This window comes from Venturia canescens, chromosome 8 (assembly GCF_019457755.1).
Source record: "Venturia canescens isolate UGA chromosome 8, ASM1945775v1, whole genome shotgun sequence".
Lineage (NCBI taxonomy): Eukaryota > Metazoa > Arthropoda > Insecta > Hymenoptera > Ichneumonidae > Venturia > Venturia canescens.
Window position 1 is genome coordinate 14,204,586 of NC_057428.1, and position 22,992 is coordinate 14,227,577.

The 22,992-nt window shown below is 40.8% G+C and overlaps 1 protein-coding gene across 2 annotated transcripts; it reads left to right on the forward strand.

Annotated features, from left to right (window-relative positions):
- Positions 1-15,278: 15,278 nt before the first annotated feature.
- Positions 15,279-19,656, forward strand: LOC122414464 (uncharacterized). 2 transcript variants are annotated; one of them, XM_043425752.1, is made up of 4 exons: positions 15,279-15,497; positions 15,820-16,524; positions 16,618-16,723; positions 18,526-19,656. In XM_043425752.1, the coding sequence occupies exons 1-3, from the start codon at positions 15,338-15,340 to the stop codon at positions 16,713-16,715; spliced, it is 963 nt and encodes a 320-aa protein (XP_043281687.1). In that variant the 5' UTR covers positions 15,279-15,337; the 3' UTR covers positions 16,716-16,723; positions 18,526-19,656. The 2 variants fall into 2 exon arrangements, with proteins under 2 accessions (XP_043281687.1, XP_043281686.1); XM_043425751.1 differs by having other exon boundaries at positions 15,820-16,723.
- Positions 19,657-22,992: the final 3,336 nt, after the last annotated feature.

Below are 22,992 nucleotides of genomic sequence, written 5' to 3' on the forward strand. Positions count from 1 at the left end.
CCCGCAGTCCGAGACGACTCGATATCGCGCTTTCAACGCCCCCTTAAACTCCCGCTACGTCATCCTTTCGGTATTTTCCTCCCCTCCCTCCCTCCCTCCTAACGATAATGCGTATACGCGAAAACTTTGTACTCGTGACATCATCCCGATGGACCTGGCACGGGGAACAGCCTCGAACAGCTTATCCCCGTTAATGTCCTTTGGAACGTGCTCGCATTTGTATATGAATTTGAGCGTTTGCACATTCGTATGCAAGCACACGTACTACTCACCGGATTTTAGGAGCGCGAGCTTCATTAACGCGTTCACCGAAAGCCCGGAAGTGGTTGAGCTCCGACTCGCGCTCGTCGCGCTCAAATCTCACGGTTTTTCACGCGCTTTTCCCCTCAATTTGTTGAATGGACCGCTGTGGAAAGCATTTTCGGTCGATTCTCATTCGGTCTTTCGATTCACGACTTTCGACCACCAAATTGCTCCTTGGAAGAAGTTTCGTCATTTTTATGAGCCTCGAATTCGCAGCGTTTCGACTCAGGCCATGAGCTTTTCAGCTTGGGAAATCCACCCGGAACTGAACGCTTTCGGGGCAGTGTCGCATATTTTCAAAATAAACGGAGGATCCTCGACTTGCGATGGAAGTTTGAATTTGAAATATTCATCGGCGTTTTACGAGGCGGGATGAACATTTCGAATGGAATTTCAAGAGTTTTCGGCATAAACGAAAAAACACGCGATCCGGAATCTTCCGGAGTAATTTAGCAACGTGGAGAGCGAAGATCGCACGCGATACCGCGAGCCGGGAGACACGGGAAAACGCATTACTGCCAAAGTCATGTGTGCTGGGCAATAAAAAGTGACGAAAACACACGTAAAAGTAACGAGAACAAATAAGATCCGAAGGGAGATAGAGTGGGAGGGTTTCAAGTGGCATTTCAAACGATGCGAGAATCTCCCACGTATACCGCAATCTCCGATTCCTTTATCGACGAATTCATGCCAAATATTTTTCAATTTCTTGCGGCAATAAATGAAAAAAGGAGACAATGCTGAAGTTCGCAACGTTGGAGTCCAACGAAATGAGGGGAAAAAACAGTTTTAATTAACCAATTTTTTATTTAAAAAAGTATCAGTGCAGGTTGAAAAACTACGAATTGAAAATTCGACAGGAAACGAAATTTGAGAATTACTGAAATTTTTCGAGAATTTTTTTAGATCATTTCGTTGGACTCCAACGTTGCAAACTTCAGCCTCATAAAAGGAGGATCCTCGTGCGCATGCAAATAAATAAATTGCATTTTCGATAATGGAGCCCCTTTGCTTTCGGTATTCTCGGGTCTGGCTGGCGTCGTGTTCTGGCTGGAGAAAAAAGTATCGACTTTTCAAACGAACTCTAATTTCTGATGTACTTTTCGTATATTCATTCAACCGAAGATATAATTATTTACGAATGAAATTCATCAAAGAACAAAAATGTCCCCTGAATTCCGAAAATAAATGTCATTCGATTGCGATGCTCGTTTTTCTGCTTTTGTTTCCTCCTTTTTTTCGCTATAAAGCCAAAAGCCGAGGAATTCCGGAATCCTGCTGCATTTGACGCCTTTTTCCGTAACTGGATATCGCGCGTGTCAATATTTCGGTTGACGCCGCCGCGTCATTCCGTTAACCCACTTTGCCGTTGCAGCCGAAAGGATCCACCGCGTAATGGATACACTCGCCTAAACGCGCTAGCTTGCCAGCCTCATTTCCACTCGATTTTTTCACCATCAACGCGCTCTTACCGAGAATCTTAAAAAAACACCGAAATTCATAATTTATTTGTTTAATCCCGTTATCAGCATTCGTGTTTATCAGTCCAACGACAGATTTCGTGCTCCGTACGAGCGACGCATCGATTCTCGACGTCATTTCATCTGCGAAAAGTCGAAAAAACTGTCCGAGTTAAGGGGATCCTGCTTTAGAAAGTCAAAAAAATCGATCGATTTTGGGATTTTTTTTGGAATAGAAGGAAATAACTCGCCGTAGCGAACCTTTCGGTATAGTTTCGAGGATATTTCAAGAGCACAAAAACATTTTTTTAATATATAGGGTAGTATGGGGCAAAATGGACACTTAAGGATTTAAGCAAGTTTCATTGATGAGCATATGCATGGTCTTTCAACTATTTTTGAGTCCCAAAATTGATGCTCAGCCCTTGTTTCCCGAATTTCGTAAAAAAAAAAAAAAAAAAAAATTCGGGGCAAAACGGACACAGCCCCTCAGAGGCATAAAAATCGAAAAATCGATATTTTTCAAAATGCAGCCGTTCCAAGCGACTGTTTCCGAATAGGATGTCAACTCGGTAATATGTGAAAAGAAATGGGACCACTCAGGCTCCATTCCTCGGATGTAAATGAAAAGAAATGAGTCAAACAAATCTTATATACCATTTCTGTCATGGTTTTGAGGAATCCAAAAAAATCCCACCATTGATTCATGGTCCTAGTTTCCGGAATTTCTCCAAAAAAATTTTCCAGGTCACAACGGTCACAGCCTCGAAGAGGCCTCCAGACAGAAATCGAAATATCGACATTTTTCGAAATGTAGCAGTTTAGCAGACAGAAAAAAGCTCACCAAGACAGCCAAATCCTCGTCTTCTGAAGACGTTTCTTGCATTTTTTGCGAAGGATTATATTCGTCGTCCTCCGAAGATTGGATTTACTGTGTAACATGCAAAAAATGGGCACACACCTTGTGTACAAGTGTTGAAGACGAAAATGTCAGCTATGAGTGCGATTTTTGTAAAAAATGAATAAAAAACCTTTTTTCCTTGTTCGTACTTTGATTACTATTGTGGTTTTTAAAAATAAGTCAAAGAAGCGAATATAGATAGTGAGAAAGTAGTTTGGGATCTATTTTGCTCTGAAACTTGAATTTTTTTGGGATGTCACCGTGAAATTCAACAATTTACCATGATTCATGGTCAGGACATGATTTGGAACCGAAAAAAAATTTTTATGCATTTTATGAAATTTCAGTTTCGGGAAAGTCCGTTTTGCCCCAGAATTCAACTTAATGGACACAGTGTCCATTTTGCCCCATATTACGCTTAAACATGTACAAGCTTCATGCGCCAAGCCTCATTCTTCAAGTTTCTCAAAATTGCACGTCCGATCGAAACGTGTAATGAGGATTATTGCGTTCGGAATGAAATTCTCTTCCATGTGAACCTAAAAAATGATTTAAAGTATCCATTTAAACAACCTTCAAAGGGTGTTGAAATGATTTTTTTTAATAGCGTTTTTTTTTCGAACTTGCCAAACATATAGAATTTTTCGAGTTCTTTTGTTTCCTTCCATCCTAAAGGAATTGCTGAAAACAATCGATTTTTTTTACTTTCTAGAGCAAGACCCCCTTAAAATGATGGTTTCGGCGGCTTTTAAGGGGGTTTTGAGTCTTCGAACGTGCTCCGATTTTGTCGCGATCGAGCTGCGCCCTTTTCTGTCATGGGGGAACCCAAAAAAACAGTTTTTGGAGGAATTTGACAGAAATGTTGCGCTGCCATCGAAGCCGCGGTGTCTCGACGCAGAGTCACCGCAATCCCCGCCGCGTAGCTTTCGAGGCCAAAAGCCACCGAAGGAGGAGGAAGCGAAAGAGCATTTTTTTCTGTGGCCAATCCGAGAGATCGTGAGTTGGCGTTTCGATCAATTAGCGAATGATCGTGTAATATTCGACTACTTTTGGCTCATTGTGCCGGACCCACGTGCCTGGGCCGTTCGATGACGAGAAATTCGTCTTCGCAGGAGATTATTCGCGCGAATTTATCTTGCCCCGGTGAGCTCAAATGCCGCGATAGCTCCAGTCATCCCAACTTCTTATGACGGGAAAAAATCGGAGGGAGTGACTGCGATGATTCGAGACAAAGAAAATGATATTGGCGGCGGGAAGGGCGTTTGCATAAACACGAACCTCCGGCCAATAATGTGGGAAGCAAGAGCTCTTTTTCTCCGGCACCGTGCGACTGACGACTCGGTCGAATCGCGTCGTAACTCTCGATAACGCAGCTTCATCATTTCGAACAGATTTTCAAGTGCGACGTTCCGAGGCCTCGAGAAAAAAGTGGCCCGGAAGAGCTCCGAGTCGCAAACACCAAATTTCGAGGGCTTTTTTCTCCGCGGAATCGTACGCAATCGTCGTAACATCGGAGAACCGGCCGGGCGCGTGTGCTCATGAATCTCGAGAGAACCGTGGTGCCTCCGACTGGACCTCGAGAGCATTTTTGACGATGCGATCGTGAAAACTTGTGGGAAAAAAGAGCTCAAAACGATGCTCCAGACTCGCTCCACTCGAATTCTCAATCATTCTTTCTTTCGTTCCGAGTTCGACTGACCTCAGCTATATATGGAGCCCAAGGTCGATCCAAAATTCGACGTAGAACGAAAGCGACCCGGGGAGAAACTAATGCGCCATAAAACCATCGGGAAAGGGCACTGCTTGGACGCTTACGCCGTTCAAAATCTTTTAAGGAAAATTATCGTCGCTGAATGTGTCAGCTATCATTCAGCGAAGACGAACTGCGTACCGAGAATACGTCCTTGAGTTATTTTCAATATTTTATGTAACTTCCCAATATTCATTATTGCCAAATATTGGAATATGAGCAAAAATAATCCATCAGCATAGTAATAAAACTTGATATTAAACAATACACATGAGAGCGTGCTCGCAGTCCTAGAAGTTTGTTTATATAACGAATATACAGATAAAGAAAGAGGTCGACACGAGGCCCTTTGTCGTTAGAGTCAGAGTCACTTTTTCGACCACTGCAATGCTCAGTTAATCGATAGATCTCTTAGAGTAAAGTTCATTGAATAAAATATATAATTGCTCTGCTTAAACTTTGTGCCATTTATTTCAAAACCTGCTTCCATAATCCAATAGGTTATGGGCCCAGGCACATAATAAGATACATTTAAAAGTTTTACTTGAAAATAATGAATATTGATTTACGATAAAATAATCTACATTTATTGATGGTGAAATATTGGTCGTGGTAATTGAAACTATAGTGAAGTTCAAATAGTGATCATGAGTGACGATATTGATAAAAAGACAAAAAGAAACATTACGCCGTTTAATGGTGAAAAATACAGTATATGGAAAATGCGAATGTTTGCTTTGATCGCGGAAGGAAATGCGTCATGTGTACTTAAAAGTGATCCACCAGAAAAAATGACAGAAGATTGGGAAAGTAAGGAAAGATTTGCGAAAGGTGCCATAATTGAACATTTGAGTGATTCCGCACTTGGACTCGGGAAAGACGATGATACCGCGCGTGAAATATTCAGAAAATTAGATTCTCTATATGCAAGACAGAGTTTGGCATCTCAGCTGACTATGGAGAAGAAATTGATTACTCTCAAATTTAAAGAAGACACTTCCTTGACAAAACATTTTATTCTATTTGATGAAACGATTGTCGAACTTGAAGCCGCCGGAGTAAAACTACAAGAAACAAGTAAAATTGCTAGACTCCTTCTAACTATGCCGACAAGCTACGATCCAGTGACAACAGCAATTCAAACGATGGCCGATGATAAAGTGAATCTTACGTTTGTAAAAACAAGACTCCTAGACTACGAGATAAAAATACAAAATGAGAGAAACGACACAAGTGGTAAAGTGTTGCAAACAGAAGTTCAACATCAAGATAAATCACAAAAACAAAACAGAAATGGAAAAAAATTCAACAACCGTCGACAGAATTTTAAACAAAAATCAATCAATAAATTTGCCCGGGGATCCAACTTTCAACAATATCAGCAAAACACGAAATACAAGAAAAATAATCACAACTTAAAAAATGATAATAATAAAAGGTGTGATTTCTGCGGACGAAGAAACCACGAGGAAAAAGATTGCTATTATAAGCAAAGAAAGCAAAACTCGGAGGACCGTCAACGAACAATCCAGACAGTGCAATTTCAAGATACTGAAGGTTTCGGTTTCATGACTGGAGTTCGAGTGTCATCTAATAAGCCGATTGACACAGAAGATAAGTTGACTTTTATTCTTGATTCTGGAGCAACTCATCATTTGACTAATCGAGATGATGCCTTTTCGAAGGTATGGGATTTGCCAGTACCAGTGGAGATAACAGTGGCGAAGAAGAACGAAGTTATCATGGCGACGAAGAAAGGAACCATAGAAGTGACGACAGATCAGGGAGTATCAGGAATCCTTGAGAACGTGCTATACGCTCCGGAAATTCCGTATAACTTATTATCAGTACGACAAATTCAAAACTCTGGTATGACAGTTATTTTTCATAAAAATGGCAAAACATCCATTGAAAGAGGTGACAAAATCATCGCAAATGGTAAGTCAGTTTACAATTTGATATGTGTTGACTTAATCATTCACAAGAAAATGTGTAATAATGCAAATGCAAATTCAATCACATATAAACTTTGGCATGAGCGTTTAGGTCATATGGGCAAGTCAAAATTCCTAGAAATGAAAAGGAATAATTTGCTTTTCGATCGCAAAGAATTAGAAGCTATAAATCCCACGAATGACATTTGTGAAGCTTGTGTTTACGGAAAACAAGCACGTCTCAGCTTTTCAAAAGAAAAGGACAGATCACATGTAACAAGACCATTATTTGTCATTCATTCAGATGTGTGTGGACCAATCACACCTCCTACAATTGACGAGAGAAGATACTTTGTAACTTTCATAGATGAATTTACTCATTACACTGTTGTTTATTTATTGAGTCATAAATCCGATGTTTTAAAACGGTTTCAAGACTATGTTGCTAAAAGTGAAGCACATTTCAATTTAAAAGTAGCTCACTTGTATTGTGATAATGGAAAAGAGTATCTCTCAAATGAATTTAAATCTTTCTGTACGGAGAAGGGAATACAATACCACTTAACAGTACCGTATACGCCTCAACAAAATTCCGTAGCAGAACGTATGAACAAGTCATTGACTGAGAAAGCACGTGCTATGATACACGGGGCAGAGTTGAGCAAAGAATTTTGGGGAGAAGCGATTTTAACCGCAGCTTATTTACTAAACTTATCCCCGACGAAAGCTCTTCCAGCAAACAAGATCCCGTACGAACTGTGGCACAATAAAAGGCCAAGCGTCAATCATTTAAAGATTTTCGGTAGTACCGTGTATGTTCATGATAAAAATCGAAAGAGTAAATTCGATAAACGTTCATTCAAAGGAATATTTATAGGCTATGAGACAAATGGCTATAAAGTACTGAACACAGAAACAAATAAATTTATCATTGCTCGCGATGTTATTTTTGATGAAATAGATTTCAAAAATTCGCGTCCTCTCGTACAAAGTAAAGGGATTGAAAAAGAAAATTCCAATATTGAAAAACAAGTCAAAGAATCCGATCTTAACGAAAATTCTAGTGCCATTAAAAGGCAAAAAAAAACTAGAAATTGGCCAAAATTCTGAAACAAATGAAAGGGAAGAGAGTGAAATTAACAAATCTGATTATCAAACAGATAAAGTTAATAAAGCGTCATTCGAAGACGAAACTATCTCTCAAGAAAGTTCGAAAAGAAACGAACTACGACGAAGTGTACGTCTTAAAAACATGCCTACTATTTCTTATAATGAAGAGCATTGTTCCTATATAAGTGCACAGTCGACCGTCTCTGACATTCCCAAAACATTTGAAGAAATTAAAAATCGGGGTGATAGACTTGAGTGGGAGAAAGCAATGAAAGATGAAATTGCTTCCCTTATAAAAAATAAAACTTGGGATATAGTGACCCGTCCGACTAATAAAAATATTGTAGGTTGCAAATGGGTATTTGTAATAAAAAATGATATTTATGGAAACTTAACAAAATATAAAGCAAGACTTGTAGCCAAAGGTTTTAGTCAACAATATTTATCAGACTATAATGAGACGTTTGCACCTGTAGCTCGAATCACGACGTTTCGAGTTCTCTTAGCTTTTGCAAATCAAAACAATTTATTAATTCATCAGATGGATGTAAAAACAGCCTTTTTGAATGGTCTATTAAAAGAGGAAATATACATGCAAGTACCAGAAGGAATGAAAACCGATAAAAATTGTGTTTGTAAACTAAATAAAGCCATATATGGTTTGAAGCAATCAGCTCGGTGCTGGTTTCAACATTTCGATAAAATTCTCAAAGAACAAGGATTCAAGAATTCCTCAGTAGACTATTGTTTGTATTTTCTTGACAGAGGTCATATAAACAAAAACATTTATGTCATTTTGTACGTTGATGACATTTTGATAATTACATTCGAAGAAAACAGAATGAAAAATTTCAAACGATATTTAATGAATCAATTCTCAATGGTAGACATGAACGAAGCAAAGTTTTTCTTGGGAATAAATATTGAAAGAAAGAACAATATAATAACTCTAGATCAAAGTGCATATCTCGAAAGAGTTCTCAAAAAATTCAACATGAATGATTGCAATGCAGTTAGTACTCCTTTACCAGTAAAGTTAGATTACACTGCATTGAATTCAGAGGTGACTTACGAAGCACCATGTAAAAATCTCATAGGATGTTTGATGTATGCAATGTTGTGTACGCGACCTGATTTAAGCTTAGCTCTCAATTTGCTATCAAGATTCCAAAACAAAAATAATCAGGAATTATGGCAATGTTTGAAAAGAGTTTTAAGATATGTTAAAGGATCGCTGAAACTGAAATTGATTTATAAAAGAAATGATTACAAAGATATGCTGACTGGGTTTGTCGATTCCGATTGGGCAGGCAATGAACTTGATCGTAAAAGTACATCTGGATTTTTATTCAAATTATTTGATCAAAATACTATATCTTGGAATACGAGAAGACAAAATTCAGTTGCTACATCCTCTACAGAAGCCGAATACATGGCTCTCTATGAAGGAGTGAAAGAAGCGTGCTGGTTAAAATTTTTATTAAATAGTATTCATTTAGATATGCCCTCTCCAATCGTCATTTACGAAGACAATAATGGGTGTATTGCAATAGCCAACAATCCCACGGATCATAAACGATCAAAGCATATCGATGTAAAATATCACTTTTCAAGAGAAAAGGTTGAACAGAAGGTAATAACTCTGAAATATATTCCAACAGGTCAACAACTAGCGGATGTATTTACGAAACCACTACCAGCAGTGCAGTTCATGAAAATCCGGAAACAAATAGGCCTGGAAGAAATCTAATCTTAGCATACATGTTATACAATAATGTTAATCATTACTGGTCTGATTGGGTTTTTATTAACGAGGGGTTTTTCCCAATCCATGCAACAAATGTTGGACCATGTCTATATATTCCCCGAAGTAAAATAAAATTGAATAAGATTAAAAGCAAAAGAGCAAAATTTGATATATATCATGATGGACTATTTTTGAGTGGGAGTATTGGAATATGAGCAAAAATAATCCATCAGCATAGTAATAAAACTTGATATTAAACAATACACATGAGAGCGTGCTCGCAGTCCTAGAAGTTTGTTTATATAACGAATATACAGATAAAGAAAGAGGTCGACACGAGGCCCTTTGTCGTTAGAGTCAGAGTCACTTTTTCGACCACTGCAATGCTCAGTTAATCGATAGATCTCTTAGAGTAAAGTTCATTGAATAAAATATATAATTGCTCTGCTTAAACTTTGTGCCATTTATTTCAAAACCTGCTTCCATAATCCAATACCAAAACAACATGATATTCTCGTCTCTTCTTACATCTTTATGAAATTGGATTTTGGTCGTTCGTGTACGGGAACCGTGTTCGGGATTTTGTAAAAAATTGAAAAAAATCATCGACGAATTATCGTTGAGAATCACTTTGAGTTAAAAGCTTCTTTGAAATGGGTTGACGGGTGTCAGTACACATCACCGGGCATTTGGACCTCGCATTGTTCTCGTATAAATATAGATATATCCGAACAATGCGGGGTCCAAGTGCCCGGTGGCGTAATGAAACCCTGCCAATGGGTTTCGCCTTCCACGAACCCGAACTTTCGAAAAATAAGTGATTTTAATTAACAGTAAAGTAAAAGTACGTGCGAACAGATTGGTGAAATTTCAGGTCAGATTATCGAACATTTAATAAATAATTCAAACTTAAAAAACCGTAAAATTTGTACGCGAGCTTATGGAGATTCCATCATCACCACATTTCTATTCCTCCACAAAATACGATCATGCGAAAGGAACTTGACACAAAGTAGGAAGCTTGTGAAACCGCGCCATTGTTACTTGGACTGAGAAAAAAGTTTGCCGATTCACTCCAATTTTTGTTGAATCGACAATAAATTGAGGGGGGGGGGGGGGGCAAAACGAAGTTTTTGTAGATTCAGCAAAAATGTAGCGAAGTCTCCGGCGAAGGCGTCTCGCCACGATGAAAACGTCGCTGAGTAAACGAAATTTTTGAACTCGTTGTACAGCTGATTGTTAACGATCGCAATATTCATTGGCGAGCGTAGAAGCTCGAAGAACGACTCGAAACTTTAACCTCCGTGCTGGTTCCGCTCCGTTCTTTGAATAACGCACGTCCGAGCCTCGAAGTGTATTCGGAGCCTCGAAATTGTTGGAAAATGGAATAAAATTTCTCAGAGTTTTTCCTTGCCTCGAAGCTGCTGATAATTGCGATTTAGCTCACTCGTCTGAACGCGGTTACAAACGTGGGAGTTTCAACGCTCCTCGTGCTTCCGTGGCCAAGGGCTAAAAAGGAGGCGAACTTTCTTTCCTCGTTACTCTACACGCGTACTTGCGCCGAAGAATTGGACAAGTCTTGCCTGCATTTTTTAATGAGGAACACGCCCGTTCTGTTTCAATAGCCACGCTCGTGTGTTGTTTCATTCTCTCGGGCGCGCGCGCGCGCGCGGTCAACGAAAATATCCGATGGAAAAAAATGGGTTTGATCATTTTAATCGCACGGCGATGAGCAGGGAGCTCTCCGAATTGGGCTCCGCGAACGCGGAGCCTGCTGCGACTCGCCAGTTTCCATCGTACTTCGAGCGAGATTTCGCTCAAAATTACAAGTGGCTCTGCCACACTGCGAAGTTTAATTTCTCCTCGCGCGGAAATTCAACACTCCGCACGAGAATCATTCCAACGACCTACATCCTCCCTCCTCAACGGAAGCGAAAGAATTTTTTGCGCGTTCCCGCGCCCGAGCTCATTTTCACGCTAAATAATAATCCGATCAGCCGCGAATTAATCTTCTATCGACCGCCCTCCATTCATCATAGCCCACGATTCATACATCACGGTTTCAACATTTTTTCACTCAATCATCCTCTAATGCACCTTCTTCCAGACAGATAATAACTTATTCGCGATGTAGACTCGGCACGAGTAGCATCGATGGACAAACGGAATGAGTTATTGTCGGGGGCGTCATCGAAACTCCTTTTTCTCAAGGCATCTTCGCCCGGATGCTGAAAAGTTTAAGGCCTCGTTGCAGCTGGCTAAAAAACGTGGTTTTCTTCATTTTTTTTCGACAAGAAAATAAATGTTTATTGAAATACTGTGAACCAAGTTCGTTGGTACGTATGCTCGCATGTACTACTTGTACAATTTGTTTCATCAAAAAATTTCTCGAAATGGCGCAACTCCTATTAATCCAATGCACGCCAAATTTACACCACTTATTTATTACAATAACAGCTTGCTGGGCCTGGACAAAGGATTTGTAAAAATGTTGATTTACAAAAAAATGGCGACAGTTTTAACAAAAAAATCATTTTTTGAGGTGCTAAATTTTCGGCTTCTTTGGTAGAATTTTTTTTCCAACAAAATACGAAATTCTTCGTCCAGGTTCTAACTATTATTATAATAAATGAGTGGTACAAATTTGGTATGGATCCTGACCACTGTAAAGGTATTTTTCAGATAAGACGATTCCGAGATAATTACTGTACTGCGCATGCTAGTCAAATGAGTGCTAAATTTTCAAAACGCTTTTAGACCAAGTTTAACGATTAAACGTATTGTTAGTGGATTTTTATTACAGCATATCTTATCAAGATGTAAAAATATGAAAACCGCTATAGTTTTGAAAAACCATCGACTGATAAATGCAAATTTCCATGTTGACACATTTTCACTGGTATTTTTCAAATAATTATCTGCCTTTTTTCATCGATTTTATTGCAACAAGTCTCACTTTATTCGTCAACTGGTTCTCTACGAATCCACCGTGTACCTAGTTGTTTCTTTAACTTGACCGTTTCATCATTGCAGCTAATTGTTCATTGAGTGAAAAAACTTTTTCATTCATAGTTTCCGTGGTGAATTGGTAGAGGATCAGTTGAGGAACAAAGTGAGACTTGGTGCAATAAAATCGGTTAAAAATACAGATGATTCTTTGAAAAATAGCTGTGAAAATGTGTCATCATGGAAATTTGCATCTGTCAGTTGATAGTTTTGCAAAACTATAATTTTAAATATTTTTTCACGTTAATAAAATAGGCTTGAATATATATCTACCAACAATAAGTTTAATCGATACGTCGAACTTGGTCTAAAAGCGTTTTGAAAATTTACAAATCATTTGACTAGAATCTAGTACAGGAGTTACCTTATTAAGGAGGGTGGATCGCGGCGATGCAATGTTGCCATGCTTAACCATGATGAAAATATGAAGAATTTCAAAATTATAAGAATTTCATAAAATTTGGTAAATGTATTCTTTCAAAATATATAAAATAATATAAATTTGTTTAGATTTTTCTACCACGTAGCTCTCGAGTAATTGAACACCAAAGTTCACGTGTATAAGCATAAAATTTACACACATACTCGTGCATTCGATAACCATGCGGTAAAAAAATTTGAAAAAAAATTGTACTTGTATAATTGATGCCAAAGAATGTTATCACCAAATTCTATAAAATTCTGATTATTTTGATTTCGTGATCCCAGCCTCCTTAAAGATTCGAGTATTAGACGAGCGTGCACACGGGGCGGTCGGTTGAAATACCCAAAAAAAATGTTCGAAAAGCAAATTTTTCTTCTAATTTCTCTGCTTTTTTCGGGATCAAAATACAGAGAGGATCGAGTATTCGGAGCAGGGATTGAGCCTCGTGTAGTCCGGTGACGAAGAGCGAACAATTGAGGGGAAACCGTGTCGAAACCGGACGACGAAGCTCGATGGAAAAGTGTAGCTTTTTTGGCGATTGTACGAACGAAGAATAATTAATTGCCGGTCGAAATGGGAAGAGAGCCGGAAGGGTGGTCGTGGGACGAAGGGAATGCAGACCTCGAGGCGCCCCGCTCGGTACGAAAGGGTGCGTCGCCAACGTACTTTTATATTTGTCGCGCGGGCGCGCGCGCGAACAACGCGATACTTTTTCCTGCCCCGAGCCCCTCGATAGGACGCCTCTCCGAGCTCGTTTCTTTATTCTCTTTCTCCTTTTTATTTTATTTTTCTTCCAATCTCGAAATATCGTAGCGAACCCATTGGTACGGAGGCGTTGATTTAATCCTACGTTCCGATCGATATTTCCCTCGATCGAAGCGCCCCTTTAAAGGCGACACTCGAATCTCATTATTTTTATAAAGCTTCCATGCGATCGCTCGCGGCCCAGATCCGCGCGGGGAGTTCAGACGTCAAACGTCAAAGTACTTCAAAATCCTTAAAGTATCCACGGGAAGGATCGACTAGGATTCGAGAAGTTTCCGTTTTTGATATAGAAACTGCTCTCCGTTCGATCGCGACCCGTTTCGCTCTGATTTTCCGTGCTGAATGCAGAATTGTAATATGCGGGGCGCTGCAAGTTTGTGGTTCTTGGAAACGCTCGCTCACGAGAAAGTGACACGTGTTCGAAGCCGCACAAAATATGTGAGTAGAGACAATAAAACGAAATGTCAGCTCTCGATTTAACCTCGAAGCACAAAATTCCTTCCAATTTATCGAACTATCAACATAAAAAACAAAACAAAACAAAACAAAACGCGAAAAGGGATAAAAAGGTGAGAAGGAGAAAGAAAAACGAAGCGAGATGCCGCGCACCATCGAGGCTCGTGGCGTCGACCAAGCAGCTCCGCGACTATGTTTTCATTATTTGTCTTTCCGCACGCGCGCGCCGCTCACAAAGCTCGAACTTTTTCTTTTACAACCTCCATATCGAGTCTTTCTCGCTCCTGCTGCGTTACCGGCGGTTTCACCCCTCGCTCCTCTTGACTCCCTTCTTCAATCAAATTTTGTTGACACATTAGCTGAAGTCAACAGAGGATCTTCCGAGCCCCACGACCGCGCCGCTGCCCCGACCTCTACAACTTTTTTTTCATCCCTCCTTCGCTCATTCTTCGCTGCTTTTATTTGCTCCCGCGCCGCGCTCTCGCTTCGTTCCTACATTCAGTTATAACGACAAAAGTATTCTTCATGCAGAGAAACGATAAATTTAAAGAAAATGAAAAATAATTTTACTCGTTTATTTATTTATTCGGACGTGTGCCCTTTCATTTCGTGTCTCGAGATAGTAACGCAAAAATTTGTGGACAAAATCGAGCTTTCTATCTCGGTTTTTGTAGGTTATATTTCAGAATTACTCGACGTGACGACTGCGCCTGGCCGTGAAGATTCTTAGTTCGGTATCAAACAGTATTTCGTTCTCAGAATTATTTCTTCGTTCGGATAATTCTGAAGTGCGGAGGCAAAAGGTTACGCGACGAGTTTAACTGCGAAAGAAAATTTGTTTTAAACTCGCATTAGCAAGACAAGTCTTTGCGCAGAAACATCGCAAGATCGGACAGCGAGCGAGAAGTCTATCAATGATGCAAAGTATAACAAAACTTTGTGGGATGCGAGAGTGTCGAAAAATTTGCACCGATAAGTGCTCGACCACGAACCAACAAAGTGAGTGAAAAAAATGCCCGCGAGATTGTACAGCAAACTTCAATACAGAATTCTGTAAAAAAAAATTTCGGACGCACCGTAACGGCGATTTTTTGAAATATTTACTACGAAGCGCAAGATAAAAAATTCGATGAATAATTATTTCTCATTTTGTTGAAATGTATCCTCTGCGTGTATGAATACTTTTTTCCCTTACCGTTTCTTGGTACATTCACGAAAACGAGCGATTCCCTCCCAATTATATTTCCCGCCTCGTTCTCGAGATTACAAACATGTAGTGACTCTCGAGTCCACCAGATGGCCACAACGTACAGAGTAAAAAGCGAAAAACTGAGAGTGGGGGACGTAGGCCCCGCTCGTGGCGTGCCTTCCGCCGCTTCCTCATATTCTTTCGTTGTGCGCCAGAGGTAGCATCGTATAGAGAGTTTTAATTTCCAGTCAGGTTCTTAGTAGTTCAGGTTTTGTTCGTGTTTCGTGAAATTATGCCGAAGAGAAAGCAGGACATTATCATCGGTATAGAGGAGAAGATTAGGCGACTGCAGTCAGAGATTGCAGGTTTACAGGATTCATCGTCGGGAGAGGACGAGTCTAGCCACGAAGAAGATGGCGACTCCGAGGATGGAGAGAAGATCGACATCGAGGGTAGGCATATTATGCGTTTCTTTTTGCGCGGATGGAAAGATATTATGAAAAAGCCCGAGACGCTTGTACGAGAGACAAGTAAAATCGGCGCAGGGGAGCCCGAGAAGCTTGTACGTGAGACAAGATGGTTGCGGCGCAGTTTAGCCCGAGAAGCTTGTACGAGCGACAAGTAGAATCGGCGCAATAGCCGGTGCGCATATACGAGCGGCTAGAGTCGTACGAGCGACAGGACAGCTATGCTCATTTCCACAATGATTTACCCCCAATATTTTTTTTTGCCTTTTTGCGACATTGGTAAGTATTTTATGATCTTGTGACGCAGATATACTCGCGGTCCAGGGAAAAGAGAACAGGGCGCCTAACCTCGAAGAGGAGACCCCGGTGAGCCAGAATCTGCCGCTGCAGACGGAAGCGCCGACCGACAGATCAGAGAAAATAAATGAAAAAGAACTGGCCGACGAAGTTCTCCAGGTACTGGGCGAGGACCCGTCCGCATCAAATGCGTTGAATTTCGACCTGCATTCGTCGATAGCCAGTCGATGGAAGTTTTGGGTCAGCAAAGGAATGAGCAAGGAGGAAAAGAAGAAGCTCCTCGATAAATACCCGAGAAAAGAGGGTTTTCTTGCACCCGAATTAAATCGTGTAATGGTGTCGGTCATGTCCGAATCGTCTGTCCGTCGGGATAGTTACGCGACAAGATATCAAGAGACGGTTGGTTCAGCTTTAATGGCTCTCGGGGCGGCAGTGTCCACGTTGCTCGACGAGCCTGAGAGCATCGATAAATTGGCTTTTCTGGAAAATCTCAACGACGCCGCCAAGCTCATGGCGGATACGCACTTTCAAATAAACCAATCGAGGAGAGCCCTTATTTTACCAGGGGTATCCAAACCTCTAAAAGAACTCCTCGATAAAACTAAGTCGGATTCCGAATTGTTTGGGAAGAACTTGACGGAAAAGATCAGTGAGACCAAGGCATTGGAGAAGATGGGTCGCACCGTCAAGAGCACCGAGTTTGTCAGGCCCGTCAATCGTTATCGACAGTCGACAGGCAGCCATTTAAACTTCCGGAGCCCGCAGGGGAAGCGGACCTTCTCCAGTTACGCGGGCAGTTCGCATGCAGATCCACAGGGCCGACAAAGATTACCATTCAGAGGAAAGCAACAGGTCTACAACAACAGGGCGACACACCGGAGACAACAGAGACAGTCGAGGAAGTAGCTCAGAGTGTACGTGCCGGCAGATTGAGTTTTTTCTTTGATAAATGGCGAGAAATTACAAAGGACAATTTTGTTCTCGGCTGCGTAAGGGGTTACAGGCTGGATTTTTTAGAGAATCCTTATCAGGACCAGGCGCCACGAGTTCAGATCCCTTCTGCTCAGTCGAGAGATTATCAGAGAGCAATAGAGGAATTAATAAAGAAAGACGCGATCGAGGTGTGTTCCCCGTGCGAGGGTCAGTTTTTATCTTCGTTTTTTCTCGTTCCGAAGCCGGACGGCTCTTTCCGTTTCATATTAAATCTCAAGAAGTTAAATAAATTTATTCAGGCTCCGCATTTTAAACTTGAAGACATCAGGACCGCGGCCAGACTAATTTTTCCCGGAGTATATATGGGCACTTTAGATTTACAAGACGCCTATTATCTGATTCCGATAGTTAGAGAGAATAGGAAGTTTTTGAGATTCGAATTTAGGGGTCAGCTTTTTCAATTCACTTGTCTGCCTTTCGGCCTGGCTGTAGCCCCCTTCATTTTTACAAAGATTATCAAGCCAGTAGTTCGTGTTTTGAGACAGAGGGGTTTTTCCTCGGTCATTTATTTAGACGATTTATTATGTATAGAGGAGACCGCGGACAAGTGTAAGAATAATATAACTGAAACAAGAAAATTGTTAGAATCCTTGGGATTTCTGATCAATGAAAAGAAGAGCAGCGTTAAACCTTCAACGCGGTGCAAATATTTAGGTTTCGTATTGGATTCAAGAAAATTCTCAATCGAATTAACCGATGAAAAAAGAGAGAGATTATTGAGGTCAATCAAGGATTTTGAGAAACGAGAAGAGTGCTCTGTTAGAGAATTTTCCGAGCTCATAGGCAAGCTGGTGGCTGCATGTTTAGGTATGGAATACGGTTGGATCTATACTAAGATCATGGAGAGAGAAAAGTCTTTGGCCTTAGTGGTGAACAAGGGGAATTATAATTCTATGATGACGATCCCGAGATCAATAAGCCCGGACTTGAATTGGTGGAAGATGCACCTCAGGAGAGGGTATAGCTCTATAAAATCGGGAAATTTTCAGATGACAATTTTTACAGACGCGTCCGATACTGGTTGGGGGGCGATTAGTAATCAGAAAAAGTTTTACGGGTTTTGGACTGAGAGTCAGACGAGATGGCATATAAATTATAAGGAATTATTCGCTGTGTGGCTAGGACTTCAGAGGTTGGCCAATGATAGGAGAGATTGTCAGTTGTTGCTCCGCGTAGATAACACTACGGCGATAGCATACATAAATAAGATGGGAGGCACGAGATACAGAAAATACAATGCGTTAGCTCGTAGGATTTGGCAATGGGCGGAAGAGAGGAATATTTTTTTGCTAGCGTCGTACATTCCGTCGGAAGAGAATATTGAAGCCGACGAATTATCCAGACAGAAGAATATCGACACTGAATGGTCACTCAATCCGGAAGCTTTTAATTTAATTGTCGAGACATTTGGAATACCAGATATTGACTTATTCGCATCTAGTCAGAATAAAAAATGCATTCGATATTGTTCTTGGTTTCCGGAGACAGGTGCGATGTTGATTGATGCGTTCACGACAGAGTGGTCGGATTTAAATTTTTATGCTTTTCCACCCTTTTCAGTGATACTTAGAGTTCTGACAAAAATTAAGAGAGACGAGGCAGAGGGAATTCTCGTGGTACCTGATTGGCCAAATCAAGCCTGGTATCCATTATTTAGATCCCTCTCGGTAGGAGAATGTATTGTGCTCGGACCCTCTAATAACTTATTATCTTTATCGTGTAGATCGATCTGCCATCCCAGAGCCAAGGACCTCGTTTTAATAGCAACGAGAGTCTCAGCAAGGCCTTTACACGACAAAAGGTCCCAGTAGAGGCATTGGAGATCGTGCTAGCATCCTTGTCAACGGCAACAGTAAAACAATATAAGTCAGCCCTGAGTCATTGGTGGAATTTCTGCAGCACGGAGGGGATAGATTTTTTCAATCCGGATGAGAGGAGTCTGTTGCTGTTTTTATCTAAGAAATTCGAGGAAGGAGCATCGTATGGCTCTCTAAATTGCTTTCGCTCAGCGATTTCATTAATTTCTACGGACAAGATTGGTGATAGACCTATTATTAGACGTTTCCTTAGAGGGGCCTATAAGCTGAAACCTTTGCTGCCAAAATATTCAGACACGTGGGAGGTCGATATTGTACTAGACTACTTGGCAAAACTGCAGCCCTTGGAGAGCTTATCGATAGGAGATCTTACCAACAAGACAGTTATGTTGTTGGCTTTGTCAACAGCTCACAGAGCTCAGACTCTTTCTTGCATTGAAGTAGATAAAATTAAAAGATCGCCAAGAGGGATGGAAATAACAATTACAAAGTTAATCAAAACTTCTGGTCCGGGTAAAAGTCAGCCAGTATTGATAATTCCTGAGTTTAAAGAGAGACCAGAGTTGTGTGTCGCTTCAGCTATTCGTGTTTATTTAGAAAAAACGGCGAAATATAGGGGAACGGAGAAAAGTTTATTTTTAGCGACAAAGAAGCCTCATAAGAAGGTAGGAGCCCAGACCATCAGCAGATGGATCAAGAGAGTTATGAAAGAGAGCGGAGTTGATACAGAGGTTTTCTCAGCTCATTCTACGCGTCACGCGTCTACGTCCGCGGCATTTACAAAGGGTGTTTCTCTAGACATAATCAGAGCGACTGCAGGCTGGTCAGAGAGATCGCAGGTTTTTGCAAGATACTACAATCGCCCAGTTCAGGCAAGACCAACTGTTTTCGCAAGTTCAGTTTTTAGTATCTCATAAAAAAGGAAAAGAAAAGAAAGTTTTCGTTTTAACTATATATGCTAATTTTAAGTTACTTATTGTCCGTTTATAGTTTATAGTTTTCTCCAATAAAGGACACGAGGTTCTGATGACCGTAAATATTGATTGTTGTTTGCTCTAAACAACTACATGTTTGTAATCTCGAGAACGAGGCGGGAAATATAATTTGACGATCAAACGAGCCCGCCGAAGGCGGGCGAAGTTCGATCGAAATTATATGTACAGCCTCGTTCGAAGAGATTACAACCCGCCCTGAACAAAACTCAGATCCCAACCCTTCTATTTTCCTCAAACAACAATCCTGGATACTCTAAAGCATATGAGGAAGCGGCGGAAGGCACGCCACGAGCGGGGCCTACGTCCCCCACTCTCAGTTTTTCGCTTTTTACTCTGTACGTTGTGGCCATCTGGTGGACTCGAGAGTCACTACATGTTTGTAATCTCTTCGAACGAGGCTGTACATATAATTTCGATCGAACTTCGCCCGCCTTCGGCGGGCTCGTTTGATCGTCAAATTTGGGGTGAATTGTCGGAAAGTTTCACGTAATTTAATCATTTGTTCGAGATATTCCGCCTGAGCTCATATCCAATGAAGCGGATCTTCTGTTTCGTATTAGCACGCCGGTGCTGCCCCAGCTTGCTTTTGTCTAAAATTAAAACGACGGATAAACAGTCGTTCATGACTCGGTTCGCGCATATTCGTACTAATTGTTTATTCATTTACAGCCGCAAATAACGTCCAATTCAGTAACTCAATTACCACAAAACTCGCTGGATGCCATTACGTAAACAGGTTTCGAGTCTCGAAGCTTCCAAACGCCGAAGCACCTTCCCGAACATTTCTATATTTTGCCCCCAAACTCTGCGACGAATGTTTCCTTACGCGACTCCGCCGCACAAAGGCTCGTCGCACTTCCTAAGATTTCGCTGTTTATGAACGAGCCTCGATCCGGTGCCAGTTCCGCAGTGTATGTCCTTTCTCTCTCTCCCTCCCTCCCTCCGTTTCTCCGCGTCTCTCACGCGTATTCTCGATAGATGAAGATCTATTAGTGCGCTTGAGTATTTGAGGAAACGCCGTAAAATCGTGACGCCTTATCGAAACGTCACGCCGTTGAAATGCAGGATTTTGCTAGAAACTCTGAGAAGCGAATCGATCACGAGCCCTCGACGGAACGTCCCGGCATATCGCTATTTTTCACCGGATCGAATAAACTCCCGAGATGTACGAGCGCGATGGATCAAAAGAGGGTTTTTAGCGTGACGTCAAACTCGCTGTAAAGTGTCGCGAGATGCCCGGCGACGATTATATTACGTAAAGTAGTTGAGCGTGTGACTAAGTTTTCCTCGTGAACTCTCTCGCAACGATCGCAACGACGATCCACTAGCAAAACACAATGGTAAAGCGCGTTACTTTATCCCGTGATTTTTTTTTTTCGAAGAGCGAGATTTTTACGGTGTCGCGGGGGCGTCGTCTATGAAATAAAACTACTGCGAAAACTGGAACGCGAGGCAGCTCGCACAGACACAAGAACGAGAGAGAGAGAGGGAAAAAGAAAGTGATGCTCCTCAAGGGCTAAGAAAAGCTCGGAACGATATTTGGCCCAAAACAATATAAAAGAGCGTTTCTGCTTTGTCGAACGCGTGGGCGCTTGTGGCGCCTACGAGCTATATCCGATTCGATATCTCTAGTTGCAGCTAGAAATCTTATGACTATTCCTGGACTTTAAAACAGCACTAAAGATGCGAATAACATTACTTAAAGCCCGCGGCGGCGAAAAACATCTTAACCCTTAGTGTGCATCTGGGGTCAGGTTGACCCCAACATTTCTTTCTCTCATGAATAGCATTTACAGATGAGCATCTCATAAGTAAAACCCCTAATATTAAGAAATTGTTATCCCCTCTCTAAAAGTAGGGGGGAGCATAGCCAACTTCATACTCCAAAATAAATACACTTTTTGGAACGGTTGCAAAGTGGACTATTTTTCCCTTAAGATGATGGATCAGTCGGTAATCACAACCGTGAGTGCGAGAGAGATAGCTGCAAATTTTGAAAAGGAATTTTTTCCACATCGTTCGTCTGATCGAAAAAATAAAAATGTCATCGTTTTTTTGCGATCGTGCTGCGTACGATGACATTTTTATTATTTTAATCGGACGAACGATGTCAAAGAGTTTCAATTTCAAAAATTCGAGGTGTGATTACCGACTGATCCATCATCTTAAGGAGTTTCGGTTCAGGCGATACAATGTTGCCATGACAAACCATGCTAAAAACATAAAAAATTTCAAAAAGTTCCGAATTTTATAAAATTTGGTGAACATATTCTTTAGTGCCAAATTTGATAATACAAATTTTTTAAGATTTTTCTTCTACACAGTTATCGAGTAATTGATCAGTAAAGTTCACGTGTATAAGCATAGCAGAAGAAAATTTTGAGAAAATTTGTGTTTTCGCACTTGATGTTGAAGAACATTATCACCAAGTTTTATCAATTTCTTAATATTTAGACTTCTGTACCGAAACTCCTTAAAACATGGACCCTTGTCTGTAAAACTCTGTAAGGATTTTTTTCAAAACTCAAAATTCAATTTTTTACGAGAGATTTAACCAAAAAAGTGCTTTTTACGCGCACTATCCAACTTTGAGGACGTTTTTGAACAATGAAAAAAGATTTTTTTGGAAATCCGACTTTGCAGCCTTAAAGTTGGATCAATACACTGCAAAAAGTGACTAAACCTTTTATTCCGAAAAGCGCATAGTTACCGAGATATTCGATGTCAAAAATGACCTGGGGTCAAAGTGACCTCATGTGCACGAAGTATCTCGCTGTGAAGGTGTCCACACTAAGGGTTAAAATTGAAGGTTAATGCCGCTCGATGGCATTTGACCGCGGAGCTAAACTGCGTAAAGACACCGTGAAAAAGTGAATTTTAAAGCAACTTCTTTAATAATTTTTATTTTATTCACCAATTCGATACGCGGATTATATTATTTCAGTTGATTTGAGTGCAGTCTTTCAAAACTCGACAGCAATTGAAATTCGTAACGTTCACTCGCGGTCGGGAGTTATTCCTTTGTTGATATGCACGCGTGACGTCGTGACTCGGTGGACTTGTGATGAACACGCTCATTCGGCTAGGCCATACACAGAGCCGAGTTACAGTGAACGGAAAAAGTGTCAACAACGCCCCCTTGACGGAGGCGAGAACGACCACAATATTCCACGAAAATACTTTTCAATATTCTGAAAGTTTGTTCCGTTCAACAACATTTTCAATAATAACTTTTCACCGAGAGCAGAGTTCTCTTCGCTATCGACAAAACGAAAAAGGAATGGTAAATAATTGAACCTGATTTTAACGTAGGAAGAGCACTTTGTGTCAAAATAATAAACGTTGGGGAGTTTTGACGCGTTTTTACGTGCGAAAAAA